We start from the raw sequence: 14704 nt of genomic DNA on the forward strand, positions 1-14704 counted from the left end.
CACAGTGTCCACTTAAACTAAAAAATGGAAAAAACATTGAAAAAATGGCACAATTAAAATGATTTGTCTTCCAATTACACTCTACAAGCCTGAAATTGTCAAAATCCTGCAATTAATGAAACTCATTAATACTCAGAAGTGGTGTTCTTCTTCTTCTTCAATGAGGAAGTAATTTTTTTACACAAACGGTGGTAGGTGTCTGGATCTAGATGTCAATCTAAGTTGTTGAAACTGGGACACTACAAGACCCATCTGGATGAGATCTTTGGAACAATAAATAGGCCTTCAAACATGGCCAGATGTCCTCCTCCGGCTTGTAATATTACATTTTTGTGAAAACTTATTCCTACAATGCCAATACATATCAGAGCTCAACAATAAAAGACAACTGAGGATGAATGATTCAGTATTCAAGCAGGACTTTACACAGTTGAAAGTGGGTTTTAATATCAATGTCAAAACAGGAGTACAAAAAAATCTTAATTACCATCCAGCTACATAGCCATTCTGTTGTAATTCATCGTAGTGTGATAACCATTTTATCTTACTCATCTGAAAAGCATATACATTTAGTGTAATAAACCATAAGTTTGTTATTGCCATGTGAGAGTGGGGGTAGTCACAGCCATTATCTCAGATTAGCATGGTCAGTCCTGATGAGAGACTTCACAATGTATCGAACTGTCTGGTTTTAGCATAATGCTGATTGAATAAGCTGGACCTTCACTGAAAGCTGTCTTTAAATAATAACGAGCTCTACATTTGCCTTTTTCCATTGCTTTGTCAAACTATGCGCATGATTTGCATGAATTCTATGCACTTCATAATTCTTTCCTATCCTACCAGCTTCTGCAATCAAATCAGGTGAAGTTAGCACTGCACTAATATAGAGAAAAGCAATAAACTAGAAGCCCAACTATTTCTACCAAAGATAAGAATCAGGGCAAAGCACAACTATTGATGAGGGCCCTAGTGTACAAACACACCCTAGAACACTGATGTTTCTCACACAGTCCAAGTCAGATTATTCCAAGTCGCATTTTTAAAAATGGGAGAAAAAAAAACACCCTGCGATCACAGCTTTTATTTCAGGCTTGAAGAGGGGTGAAAGCAAGCCAGACTGCACCTGGGCAATAAGTAGCTGCAGCAGCTGCAGGCCTGCGTCTTCTCCTCCACTAACCGAAGAAACTGAACCCCGTGCGTGCAGTCATGAGCAGAAACTGTCAGAGCCCATTATGGCAACACGGAGTCACTAAATACAAGCACTGACATGCCCAGTGAGGAGCCCGGCAGTCATGTTTAACGCAGAGAGGAATGACAGCCATGCAGTCATTTAAAAGATCTCCTTGCATAACATATTATGATTGAAATGATCTGGAAAACAAGGCCGGCCTCACACTATCACTTAAATGCCCTTTAAATATGAGTCTAATTGTCTTTCCACACATTAATACTGTAAGTAGTATCAGAGCGCCATGACCAACACTGATGTTATCGCGGGTCACAGTGAGACCCGTGTGTCGGTCTCTCATTCAGATCGCCCCCTCAGCCGCCCCCAGCCTCGGTGTCAGGCCCCGGCTCTAACTCATCGCTATGGGTAGCTCGCCGGGCACCTCCAGCTCAGAGTGCGTCAGCAGCTCCCCGTCCCACAGGGCGAAGGCTGGGCACAGGGGGGTCTTGAACACGGCCCTCATGGAGTGCACGATCCGGGGCTTCTCCGTGTCCACCAGCTCCAGCCGGCCCCCCTCGTAGTCCAGAAGCAGGCCCACCCGGTCCGGCTTGCCCACCAGGCCGACGGGCACCATCTCGTTGGTGGTCATGGCGTACCACTTCCGCTGGACGTAGCCGAAGACCCAGGAGCTGCTGTTGGTGCCGATGCACTCGTCCCGGGACATCCCCAGGTCAGCCACCCCGATCCGGAACTCCTGGGATTTGCGGACGGTCACCTCCCAGTAATGGCGCCCCCCAGTGACAGAACAGGCCCCCAGCACCACCGCCCACTCTCGGAAACGCTCGGGGTTGTCCGGCACCAAGGTGGGATCCAAGCCCAGGACCCGGTAGATCACCCCCGTGTCCTTCTTGAAGAGATCCAGGCTGCTGTGGGCCGTCCGCTCGTCCAGCTTGAACTTGATGTCTGCGGGCAAGGAGGAGATAAAGGGATTGTTAAATGTAGCTGCAGAGATGAAATATTTATAGATGGAGGCTATAAATATTTCACCAGCACGTCCGAGATGATAAAACTGCTTATAAGATTAAAGTAAAAATAAAATTAATCAATTAACTTCTTAAAGATGTTTAGATGTTTAAAGTGTTTATCACCATAACAAGGTTAAAGTAGTTCAGGTGGGTAGCTGCGTCAGCATGCGTAGGCTGCAAAGGAACAAGTAATAGGTTTATTCCATGCTGAAAAAAAGAAGAAAGAAAACACAAAGTTTCTTCAGGTGAAGGCTCCATGGCCGAAACTTTGTGTTTTCTTTCTTCTTTTTTTCAGCATGGAATAAACCTATTACTTGTTCCATAACAAGGTTATGAGAGCTAACCCTCAAAATGACATGGTACTACTTTTAAAACTTCCTTCAGGGGAAGGGGAGAACCACTTGGAACTGAATGTAACAAAGACAAAGGAACTGGTGGTAGATTTCAGGAGGAAAAAGGTCAGACCTACTCCTGTCTACATCCATGGGAGTGGCGTGGAGATGGTGGACTCGTACAAGTACCTGGGAGTCCACATCGACGATAGACTGGAATGGTCTAAGAACATCGAGGCCATTTACAAGAAGGGTCAGAGCCGACTTTACTTCTTGAGGAGGCTCAGGTCCTTCAATGTGTGTAGTAAGATGCTACATATGTTCTATCAGTCAGTGGTAGCGAGTGCCTTTTTCTACGCAGTGGTATGCTGGGGCCCTGGGATTAGAGCAGGGGATTCAAAAAGGCTGAACAAGCTCATCAGGAGAGCAAGCTCTGTCATTGGGTCTGACCTGGACCCCTTGGAGGTAGTGGCTGAGAGGAGAATGGTGTCCGAACTAGAGGCCATCATGGACAACATCTCCCATCCCCTCTATGACAGGCTTGTAGAAATGAAGAGTATGTTCAGCAATAGACTGATTCATCCATGGTGCGACAGGGAGCGCTACAGGAGGTCATTCTTGCCTTCTGCCATAAAACTGTACAACGCATCCACCTTGCGTCTGGGCAGAGGCAACATTGACAAGTGACCTGTTTCTGGACTAAACACATCTACTGTTACATCTGCTCTCTTTCTTTTCACATTCACAACCGTTTTTTGTGCAATATATGCCAGGGACCAGTGCAATACATTTATATTTATATCTATTTACATCTATATTTATATGTGTTATACGATTTTTCTGCATACTGTTCTGTTCTAGTTTGTTCTTTGTGTGTCCGGGCTGTGAGTAACTCTTTTAGTGCACCCTCACTGTACTGATTGTATTGTAACGCATATGGCCGACAGGTACTGTGTAAGAGCCGGCTTACCAGAGCAGGTGACGTCACCGCCCTTCCCAGTAATAGCAGCCCCTGGGCTGTGGAGAGATCTCTCTTTGGCTCACCGAGCTGGGTCCCTGCTGAGTGACGCGGTAGTCCCGGGTGCGAGTCCCCGACGGTGGGGGGCCGACCTAATGCGGCAAGGTCGCCCGCCTGAGCCCCCGTTGCGTTACAGTATTGTATGTATTGTACTATTATTATTAATCATTCGTCACACTGTGGCTGTGTTGTCTGTGTAAAGCTGCTGTTGCACTGCAATTTCCCTCACGGGATCAATAAAGTATTTATCTATCTTCACCAGTCTCGATCTAATTAGCAAAAATAGTTCTCAACTCTTTACCTGGAGCGCTGTGGAGCGAGGCTGTGCGCGCTCTGTGCTCGTTTGGAATGAAAGACGCCATTCAAATACAACGCGCACACACACACAGCGACTCTCCCTTTATTAATATCCTATTTATTGTGCAAATCCGGACTGTGCAGCAACAACCGCGTGTTTTTCCGGTTTTGGCTCCGCCACAGTAAACGCTGCTGCCATTATCAACCGTGTCCCAAAATAAAATGACAGAATTCACTGTATCTCTACGAACGTTTTAGCCCAGATAGCACACCACACACCTGTCCAGTCCACGACCCAGTTCAGTATTACAGCGGCAACCATACCGCAGTGCAAGAAAATTATTCTATTTAGACAGTCAGGATACTTACTGTTCCTCGGAGTGTTTGTCACATAGGGGCGAAATGGAGATAGCCCCAGCCACCGGGGGTGTCTGATCAGTCCGGCGGCAAGCACCCTGAGTCCAGCACGTCCACAGTACAGCATGTTCGTGGGCGCAGCCATCTTTGATTTCAGGGACAGCGCCAGCTAATACCTCCGTCACCTGACCAGACCTGGACACGAAGCCTCACATAGTGCCGTCATAATTGTTATCACGTGTTATGGGTGAGTTTTTAAATGTTTTATTTAAACAACCAACAAGGAAATACAATACAAACAAGAGTACATATAACATATCCATAACATCGTCAGGGGTACATATTACAATACAAATACACTTTATGAAAATGTTTAAACAGAGTAAATAAACATAAGGTCCACACAGCTTTCATGTTTTTACATCTCGAAATAGTCTGCAAATACGCCTTTACATGTATTTTGAACTGTTCAAACATAGGCCTCTTTCCAGACCATTTCACTTTGTGTATATAATAACAGGTGACTTTTTAAAAAACGGTTGACCGTTAAATACAGCAGAATCTATTCTCTTACAACACCTCTTTTGAGAGAGGATGGCTTCAGACTTGTGTTTAAGGTATGCGAGTAACAAAGCTATAAACACAAAAAAATTGGAAACACTGAGCTAATTGAAGCTAGTTTTACTGTAGAAATAAAAAACAAAATGTTCAGATGTTTATATAGGGTGACCATATTTTGGTTTTCAAAAAAGAGGACTGGGGATAATCAACACTCATCACATGCCTCCAAAGTAATGAATCTTTATTACTTTTTCTAATCAAAAAATCAATCTAAACTCTCTAGTTTTTATTAAACTTCTTAGTAAACTTTTAAACAGTTGCAGGGTTGCTATTTCTCTTCCATAATGGCAAACAAGGAAAAAACTAAAATATAGCCCTATTTTAAACTTAGTTTTTTTTTTCATTTTAACACAACAAAAGTCTTTACATCTGCTGAAAAAATAAAGACAACACTGGTTGCAAAAATGATAAATTTTATCTAAACATTCTGAAGTACAATGAAACATATTAAACATTGTTGTTTGTCATGGCCATCAAAACAGCCACACACACAAAAACCATTTTCAAGCTTCACTGCGTGTTAGTTCAAAACATCTAGCGGTAATACAGTACATGGAACGAACGAAAATATGTAGGCCTGTGTTTGTTTACACAGTCTGAGTAACGAGCAAAACAAAATCCAGGACGATTTTTGGAAATCTATCAATCCCTGTCGGACCGATATTTTAGGTCTCAAAAAGAGGACATGTCCTGGAAAAAGAGGACTTCTGGTCACCCTAGTTTATAGGTAAATATCTTGTAATTGACATCAGGGGATGTTATGCTATTCTTGTACACAACAAGATTTTGTATTTTGTTACAAAACACAAGAACTTTGCAAAGCAAAGGAGTGTTCTCACCACTATATATGAATGGTCAGGCTGTAGAGGTGGTGGAGAATTATAAGTTCTTGGACACCTCCATCTCCATTACTCTAATATGGGAGGTCAACACATCCAGCATGGTCAAGAAAGCTCACCAGGGGCTGATATTTCTGAGGCGGTAAAAGAGGTTTGGAGTGTCACGGGAAGCAACCCTCTTTTACAGGTCAGTCATTGCGACTGTTTTTACTTTCTCCTTCGCTGTGCGGTTTGGCAACACTTCTGCCCGGGACAAGAAGCCGCTAGAGAGAGCAGGGTATATCACCTCCAAAGCTGGAGGACTCACCCCACCTCTCCAGACTGACACACAAAGGTCCTCCCAGACCCTTCCCAGCCTGCCCAGCCTCTGCTCACTTGCCTCCCCTCTGGTAAGAGGCTCAGCTCTATCAGGACTGGGACTACCAGGTTCCTGAACAGCACCACCCAGAGGCTGTGATTTGCATAAACTCTGCACTTCAGTTCTGACCTTTTTGCTCTGTATTCTATCAGGCCCCGCTGTGGTTTATCACTGGTGAGTTTTCAGGATGGATTGTGAATGTTTTTATGGGACGCTGTCTACTATCGTCTTTATGTTGTACATTTGTATTGTATCTTTATTTGTATGAACTCAACAAACCAAATTCCAAGCAGCTGGTTGTTATGGCAATAGAGTACTGAACTTGTACAATGCACTTGTAAGTGTCGTGTAGAATATTGTGTACAATTCCTGTCACAACATTGTAGAAAAGATATTGCTGCTCTGGAATCAGGCCAGACAAAAACAACCAGATACATTCTGGGGCTGTCGGGAATTCCCTACACTGATGGGTTGAAATAACTGAACCTTTTAGTGTTGACCAGAGAAGACTCTGAGGGGACCTGATACAAGTATCCAAAACCCTCAAAGACTCAACACAGCAGATGTCTTCAAAAGGGACAGTGAAACACAACCTAGAGGACTGAAAAACAGGAGGCACTTGTTTACACAAAGAGTTGTGGGGGTATGAAACTACCCAGCCATGTTCTTCTTGATGCAGACCTGACTTCTTTCGAGAAATAGCTGGATGAGCGGATCAATCATAAAACAAAGGGGCTAGATGCTCCAAATGGCCTCCTCTTCTATGAAATAGCACTTCTCTTAAACCTTTTGAGATCTGTGTCGTATTGCGTAACGCTATCCCAGGAAATAGATCACAGTCGCATAGCACTGTAATCTATTTCAGGCTTTATATACAATGATGTGCAAATTCTATTGATGAAACTTAAAGGCCAGTATCGCTTGTTGTACAAACTGCAAACACTGAATGTAATAGTGAGATCAGTGTAAGAAACAGGGTCTGTGCCCAAACACATTCTGATAAGTGAAGCTGCAGAAGGTGGCATAGAAGGCACAGAAACATGTGGTTTTGATCAATCCAATTTATTTCAGTCTGTGAGGAGCAGTGCCCACCCTGCTCGGGGTCGGAAGGTATCAGAGGATCGTGGGGACCTGTGTGCCCGTCATTCTGGCGTCGCCCTGGCTCCCGAAGTACAGTGGCATTCAGTTCTTGGCAATGATCTGTTAAAGGGAAGAAAGGGAGGAGTCCAGACAGATGGACAGATCAGTCTTCCTGCCAGGCAGCCAAGTCAAAGACCCTGTGGCAGCACCGTGTTTGAGCTGGTGTCCATGTCTAAGAGACACCAGACTTTGTTCCCGCAGCAACAACCTGCACTGTTCTGCCATAAAACGTTTGATCATTGATGCTGAAATCCACTCCAGACCTAACCAAATGATTCAGTGCGCTGCCAGACCCGCAGTATGATCACACACAAGCTGCAGTAACTACACAAGAAGCACTAGATCAGAAATAGGCAGCCTTGGCACAGTTATAGTATGTTGAGGATATAATTGAGGGGATTGAGTGCCTGAGCTACACTTTTTAACCCCAAGCCCCCATGAGTGATGTGGCCAACAAGCAGGCATGATCCCAGCGGTCTGATATCCTTACGTCCTCCAGCCAGCCGATGTAAGCGGACACCCTGGTGAAGACAGTGGGCTTCTGGTAGTAGTTGCAGCCATAGGACGACACGAAGCTGGTCACGCCATGCACAGCGTAGTTCCCGTTGACCTGGCAGTTCAGGGGGCCGCCGGAATCACCCTGTGGGGGGGGGGCGAGAGAGGGCGGATCAGAGCGGAGCAGGAGCAGCCCCGCCCTCGCGTGGAAATAGAGGCCAGGGGGGTCTGCGGTGACGAAGAGCCGGCTTTCACAGACTGGCTCATTCCCAAGAGGGAAGGAATCGGGTGGCCAGCGTACCCCAGAAACCCAGTGAGTTACCTTGCCAGCACACACCACTGATCTCCCCCAATGGAGGGCCCCAGGGAGCCATCAGTTTTCCAGCAGTTGACCAGGGAAGGCAACAAAGAAGAGCAAGAGAGGAGCAAAGCGGTAGGGCTTTCAGCATCTGTACCTGGCAGCCGGATTTGTCGTAGCCGCCGGCACAGACCATGGTGTTCTTGACAGTGGAGCCCCACCAGGAGCTGCTGGAGCAGGTGCGGTAGTCCACCACGGGCAGGTAGGCCTGCTGGAGCACGCTGGCCAGCTGACCCCCGGCTGGACACAAAGACAACAGTGCTTTACACCGAGATCCGCCATGACTCACGGCTCTTCAAAGGCATGGCCAAAAGCACGGAGAAAGAATGGTGAAACAGAAAACGTCCTATAGTGCACGTTCATGGTGGAATAATTTTACAGTCTAATTTGCACAGGAGCGTATGCCTCAGAGAGCACGTACTGGACAATCAGGCATCATGCATCACTCCATGTTCCCACAGCTGTTTAAGCAATGGGCATGGAACCCATTCCCTGTCACTCAGGGCAGCAGGGAGATGCCCTGTCTGCAGTCAGCCGCAGCTGCTGGAGAGACAAGAACCATGTCCACAGAGCCATGTCCTCCGCTCTGCTCTGCTCTTTGAAGACTTGTCTCTTGTCTCTTGATTGGGACAACAGGGCAGCCCCCTGCCATTCTGACATGGAGCACGATGGCCTTAGAACTACGTTTCAAAACAGTCACAAAATGAGTTGGAACAAGTACAATCGCATTAAAAAGCAGAATTATACTATTGTGTTATTCCTGCACTTGTATCTGGGCTGTATTCTTTCTAAGGAAGTAAGTTTCCTAGGATGCCCAGGATGTCTGCTATTTAAATACACTATAGGGGCAGCTAAGGCCCTGGTTTGAATAGAATGTAGGTGGTGGGAAGGTACTGTACATAAAGTGTGAAAAGATCATTAATATAATGGCAGTATATATGTGTATGTCACTCTTGAGTCTTGTGTACTGTAACACTGCACTGCATTGGTATTTATATCGCACTGATTGTACACATCTTGGAAAATCCATTGGATGTTTTGTGTACTCTCATCACACTGTTTTGCTTGTTGTCTCAGTGAAGCCAGAGGGAGATTTCCGCTGTATGTGGACAATAAAGTAGATTCTGGTGAGACTGGGTCCACACTGTTAAGTGTTTAATTGGCTCTAAATCCCATTTGCCCCCCTCCCGTCAGCTCCAGTTCTGTGCGGGACACTCACTCTGGGTCCGCCCCCAGCCGGAGATGTAGCAGGGGTTGTTGTTGGGCAGGACCTGGCCAGAGGGGGGCAGGGTGCCCAGCTGCACATAGGAGTTCAGGGTGGCGTCCTGAGATAGCTTGAGCAGGGCGATGTCGTACCTGCAACCCAGGAAGAACTTGTCGGGTTTGGACAAAGAGGCCCCAGTCCTCTTCACCAATAAAGCTCTGCTGTTGCTAGACCGGTTTTGAATAAAACAGGCCCTAAATATGGCAAAAGATTTTGAATACGGTGCACACTAAGCTACCAGGAACCAAGAGGAAAATCCACCCTCTGTCACTTGGATATATACTTAGGGTCTTAAGTTACTGAAATACTTGTTATTTTTTTAAGTTATTCAAAGAAATTATTCAAGAATAGCTGGGGAGCACCACCTTTAGGATAACAATTTAAAAAATATACGTCTCCTCTTCAGTTTAGGTGAATCTGAGGCTGCGTTTGGAGTCTGCTGTCAATTGCGCTGTGTGGCGTACTTATTTGGTAGCTCTTGATCTTTGGTGCCCCCCTAAGGCCGGAGGCCAGCACTGCACGCAGGCCAGTCTGAGGCGAGGCTCACCCGCTGGAGACACTGTTGGAGTTCCAGTTGGGGTGCACGAAGATGCGCTGGACACTGATGTACTGCTCCGTGCTGTCGCTCGAGTAGAGGCTGTGGTCACCCAGCACTACGCGGAAAGTCATGGGCCTGCAGCACACAGGATAGGGGATCTTTTTATCCCAGTGAATCCCAGATTCACACAGGCAATTCACAGAAACTATCTTGCACTGTTGGTCTAGAACTAGGGTCTGCATCAGTTTGCACAGAATATTGATCTTAATATTTAATACTTATATAACTGTTTAGTAAACCACAGTCATGTAGGTATTATATGTTTTATATATAGAGAGACACAATAAATATAAATAATAATAATTCCTTAGACCTATATAGCACTTATATAGCACTTTTCTGGACACTCCACTCAAAGCGCTTTACAGGTAATGGGGACTCTCCACCACCACCAGTGTGCAGCCCCACCTGTATGATGTGACAGCAGCCAGAGTGCACCAGTACTCTCCCCACACACCAGCTATCAGTGGAGAGGAGAACAGAGTGATGAAGCCAATTCATAGATGGGGATTATTAGGAGGCCATGATTGGTAAAGGCCAATGGGAAATTTGGCCAGGACACCAGGGTTACACCTCCTACTCTTTTCGAGAAAAGCCCAGGGATTTTAATGACCATAGAGAGTCACAACATTGGTTTTATATCTCAGTGACATCAACTGTATACTGACCTGTTCTGAAGGTGATGTACTGTAGAAACTGTGAAACACCCTCTACTCCCCAGCGTATACAGGGGCTGGCCACTCCTAACTAAACACATTAGAACTATGGCTTAAATTGCTGAAAAACTTAACATTCACAAACTGACGATGGCAGTTTTCAAATGTTATCCTGACATATTGTTGTGTTCTATGAACGCAGATTGATCATACCCCGCTTTGAGGAACAGCTACTGCTATCAAAGTGAACATGGAAACCTGGGTAGCTCGTTTGGCAGAATCATGTGATCTGGGTTTGGAAGAATTTGCCAAATTGTCATGATTTGTGGTCCAATTTCTGCCAACCACAGCTCACCAACCAACCTGACTTTTGCCCTCCAGGATCACTGGGTATAGTTTGGTTATTTATGATCGTGCAATAATATCAACTTATGGCACGTTCAGCGCTTTCTGTTTTAGTTGAGGTTTCTGTTGTTTCAGGTATTCTGCCAAACTGAGGGACCTGAACACTCAGCCCACACCAGACAAAGATGAGACTGAACAAAGAAACCGCCAGGCGTGGTGCTGATGAGACTGGCGTTACCTGTCCACACAGTGGGCGGCGGTCATCACCCAGCGCCTCCTGATCAGAGTCCCTCCGCAGGTGTGATAGTAGCTCCCCCCAGAGAGATACTGCAGGGAGATCTGCCAGAGGGAGAGAAAGTGAGCACTGGGCAGTGAACGACTGCAGGTACACAGTTCATGTAGGGGGGGGCGCTCTTTCCTCTTTCCCGGAATGTCCCAGCCAACGTCCCAGAATAGGGACTGGAGATTGTGCTGTGGAACGTGCCATTCTTCTGCTAAAACATTAAACTGCGGTTCTGATGACTAGTCCTTTAAAGATCCCAGGACACTGTTCTTAGGAGTAGGGCTCTTAACTCCACTGACCTGGCTAAATTCCATTCAGGGGTGCTACAAATTGGTCTCTGTAACTTTCCCCTTCATTCAATTGATGAAGATGCTTCTCCCTCCTCCCCCTGTTTCTGCTGTGTGTCACCCAGGTGTGTGCTGCACTTCAATGGTGAATGCATGGAGTCTGCTCCTGTATCTAAAGAGTGTTGGGATCCTTGGGATCGAAAAGCACCATATAACTTTGAGGAATTATTAAGACAGTACTGATCCACATATTTTATCCCTGAAAGTCCCCTGGCATCAGAGCCACTCTTGCCATTATTTAGGGGGGTGCCCAGTCCCCTCCTTAAGGAATGGACATTCCTTAGTGGTTAATTAGCCCAGTAATCATCTGTGTTAAGGAGAAGGAAACCCAGGGCACCTGGGAAAACGTCCTGGGAAAACTCCACATGGAAGAACACCCCAGTGGCACCAGCCTCCATGTTGGACTCAGTATGAAGCACTGGGTCACCAGGCTTTAGAAAAATATGTTGCTGTCAGACTTTCCGCTAGATTTCCAGGAACACGCGCAGACATTTCAGAGAGCTGCCCTCACTGAGCTTTGCACACAAAGAAAAAAAAGTCTGAAATGAGCTGCTAGCTGCTCGCCCCGGCAGATATTAATCTGAAACAAAACAGAGCTACATTGTCCAGCTTCACTTGGAAGCGCATATGGGGGTTCGTTGTCAAATACAATTTTGCACAGTCAACTTTCTATTTTCAGGTTTATTTTTTCATTCACATCTCTGATGGATGTAAAGCCTGTAACACAGACAGAGGCGCATCAGTCTAGTGCCTCTGTAAGCCTCTCTAAAGCTGATACTCAGTTCTAAGGAGGTAGGGTGTGTGGGGGTGAGTGGGGAGTGTCCGATGCCCCTGGGGGGGACTTTGGTGCCACTCACCTGCCAGGGCCAGGAGTGGGGCCTGGCGTTTTCTCCATTCACTACACGCTCGAGGCCAACCGCATCCTCCAGGTACTGCACCTCCTCTGCCCACGCTGCGGATCGCACACCGCCACACACAGGCAGGCACAGGGGAGAGCAGTAAGTATGCTGCACAGCTGATGGACAGCTGCACAGCTCAGGCCTTCTTCCATGCTGGCCGCCATGGGCTGCTGTTCTACATGCCAGCAGCTAAGAATCCCATTGCATAGCAGTCCAGCCCATTCCAGGTTTTACTTTCTGCAAGTTCTCCTGGCACCTTTACTGGTTAGCCAGACAGGCTTGTGACGTCAAAATAACAGGAACATTGCTTGTCTAGCGTATTAGGGTAACAGATCCAATCCAGATCCAGGCCACGAGAGTTTTCTTTGCATTATATTCTCAGCTCCACTCACATGGAACAAAATGGGTAGGAAAATTTGTCAAAAGCTCGCCTACTTCTCGATTTTAAATGATTAATATTCAAAATAACTTCAAACTTTCAACTTCAAAAACGAATGAACACGAATGATCAATTTAATTTAAATGCATTTCTTAATTGTGCAGAGCACCCTCAGGCTGAACGGGGAGAGGAGTTCTTACCGAACACGGCGAGGGTCGTCAGGAGCAGAAGTCTCAGCATGGTGGCACCAGGTGTCAGTGTTCACTGTACCCACCTGAATGCACTGCTGTCTTTTTATACAGTGCAATGCTCTGTCACGTGTCCCAAGGTCACAGCTAAAGTAATGTGTTCCTTCTTTTCCCAGCCAGTGGGAAAGGTCCAGCTGAGTCGCTAAAGTGTGTGCCCAATCCCAAGATTATCTCAGGAGACCAAGGCTGGCCCTTCCAGAGGCATCTTGTTTTCCATATCATTGTCTGTTATTGATTTTTCCCCTTTGTTAATGCAAAAGAAGGGTCAGGCTCACTCCTGGGCTGCATTGCCAGAGGCAAGACTGAAGGCATCATGGAAGTGATACAGTAAGGAAGGTACCACTACATAACTGAATCCGGACCTGCGGTTCTCCAAGATCCCACTGAAGAGCCCACTGGGCCTCTGGGAGCAGTAAGATCATCTTGAGCAGGACATGATCAATCTTCCACAAAACATGGAATTCTCTGCAGTCCAAGCCCATCGGCTGGGCTTTAGCAGCCTGGCCTTCAAGTGAGGCGAGAAGGTACTGCATGTGAGACTGAGCTGCACACTCCTCTACCTCTGCCAGTTTTCAACAGGGCTATGTTCAGGCCAGGACTGGTGATACCACACTGTCTGGTTTCTCCTCAAGCCATCCAAGTCATTCAGGCAGTCTACTTGAGCAGTGGGTGTAGCGCACCGGGACAGAACTGGACTTTTTAGTGAGTCACACAGGTACAGGCACCCATGTCCCCTGAAAGCCAGCGACTTGTCTGGGTCAAGCTCAGCCTGTCACAGGCCCCTGCCCTCTGTGGGAGTCAGGCAGCTGTGCCCATCCCTCGCCCACCTTGTTCCTGGAACAGAGTGCAGAACAAACAAGCCGGCAGAGATTAGGTCCCTGGAGCTCTGCATAGCACCCTTCCTGTCTCACATGGGTCCCAGCACACCCCATCAAGGAAGGACTCTTAAAGGGGAGCTGCAGTCCCACTTTCTCAGACCGGTTATTCAATTTCAGTAACCGAATAAATTCATTGATGGAATGGGAAAAAAACGACAAATTCCCAAATAAGCACAAAACATGAACTCTAAATCGCCATGTTATCTCAAACTTGCATTCGAGTGGCCCTTCCTGCTCACTAGTCACTGTAATGACTGATGACATGTGATGTACAAGCAAGTAAGTACAGATCGTACAGCAGACATTTCGCCGCAGAAATATTCCAATGTGATCTGCGTGTGGAGTTAAATTAGTATTTGTCGGCAAAACCGTCTGGAAGTCAAGAAAAATATTTCTATTGGATTATTATAGATGTGTTCACATGCATGTGTCATCATAACGTCGTAGGGCCGCTTCACCTCACTGGAAGCTTGGTTGTCTCCTCCTGAATCGCAGAACATGGCTCTGCGCATACTTGAACATTTCGTTTGATGTAAATTCAAGTTTTTACCCTTTACTGTGTACATTTGACTTTTTTTATGGTTTGAAATGCATTCCTCATTGCCGATGCTCTCTAACCCCAAAATCTAAAATTAGCCTTGCAGTCCCCTTTAAGCCTTTTGCTGTCCAGACAGAGTAGGGATTCCTGCATTTAAATCCTGCGCTGCTGAAAATCCTGCCACAGGATGACCTGGGCCATGACACCGCAGAGCCAGGGCTTCCCCCATTCATACCTTTCCAGCAGTGGTAGTACGGC

The 14704-nt window shown here is 46.4% G+C and overlaps 2 protein-coding genes across 2 annotated transcripts; both read right to left on the reverse strand.

Annotated features, from left to right (window-relative positions):
• Positions 1-421: 421 nt before the first annotated feature.
• On the reverse strand, positions 422-4379 carry spryd4 (SPRY domain containing 4). The gene is made up of 2 exons (XM_088634099.1): positions 4213-4379; positions 422-2134 (listed from the first exon to the last, which is right to left on the reverse strand). Exons 1-2 carry the CDS (start codon positions 4343-4345, stop codon positions 1581-1583), a joined length of 687 nt encoding a protein of 228 aa, XP_088490225.1. The 5' UTR covers positions 4346-4379; the 3' UTR covers positions 422-1580.
• Positions 4380-7064: 2685 nt separating this feature from the next.
• On the reverse strand, positions 7065-13100 carry LOC148678569 (elastase-1-like). Its single transcript, XM_088634159.1, has 8 exons — positions 12983-13100; positions 12362-12456; positions 11113-11213; positions 9823-9948; positions 9231-9367; positions 8109-8251; positions 7649-7798; positions 7065-7218 (listed from the first exon to the last, which is right to left on the reverse strand). Exons 1-8 carry the CDS (start codon positions 13020-13022, stop codon positions 7201-7203), a joined length of 810 nt encoding a protein of 269 aa, XP_088490285.1. The 5' UTR covers positions 13023-13100; the 3' UTR covers positions 7065-7200.
• Positions 13101-14704: the final 1604 nt, after the last annotated feature.

Source organism: Lepisosteus platostomus, chromosome 1 (genome assembly GCF_059453375.1).
Source record: "Lepisosteus platostomus isolate fLepPlt1 chromosome 1, fLepPlt1.hap1, whole genome shotgun sequence".
Classification (NCBI taxonomy): Eukaryota; Metazoa; Chordata; class Actinopteri; order Semionotiformes; family Lepisosteidae; genus Lepisosteus; species Lepisosteus platostomus.

Bases quoted from the DNA above. Each gene is read 5' to 3' on its own strand.
- spryd4 (XM_088634099.1), bottom strand. From the start codon at position 4,345: ATGGCTGCGCCCACGAACATGCTGTACTGTGGACGTGCTGGACTCAGG. The intron at 2,135-4,212 runs GTAAGTATCCTG...CCTTGCCCGCAG, and splicing joins GACAAACACTCCGAGGAACA to ACATCAAGTTCAAGCTGGAC.
- LOC148678569 (XM_088634159.1), bottom strand. From the start codon at position 13,022: ATGCTGAGACTTCTGCTCCTGACGACCCTCGCCGTGTTCG. The intron at 12,457-12,982 runs GTAAGAACTCCT...TGCGATCCGCAG, and splicing joins GACGACCCTCGCCGTGTTCG to CGTGGGCAGAGGAGGTGCAG. The intron at 11,214-12,361 runs GTGAGTGGCACC...TCCCTCTGGCAG, and splicing joins CCCACTCCTGGCCCTGGCAG to ATCTCCCTGCAGTATCTCTC.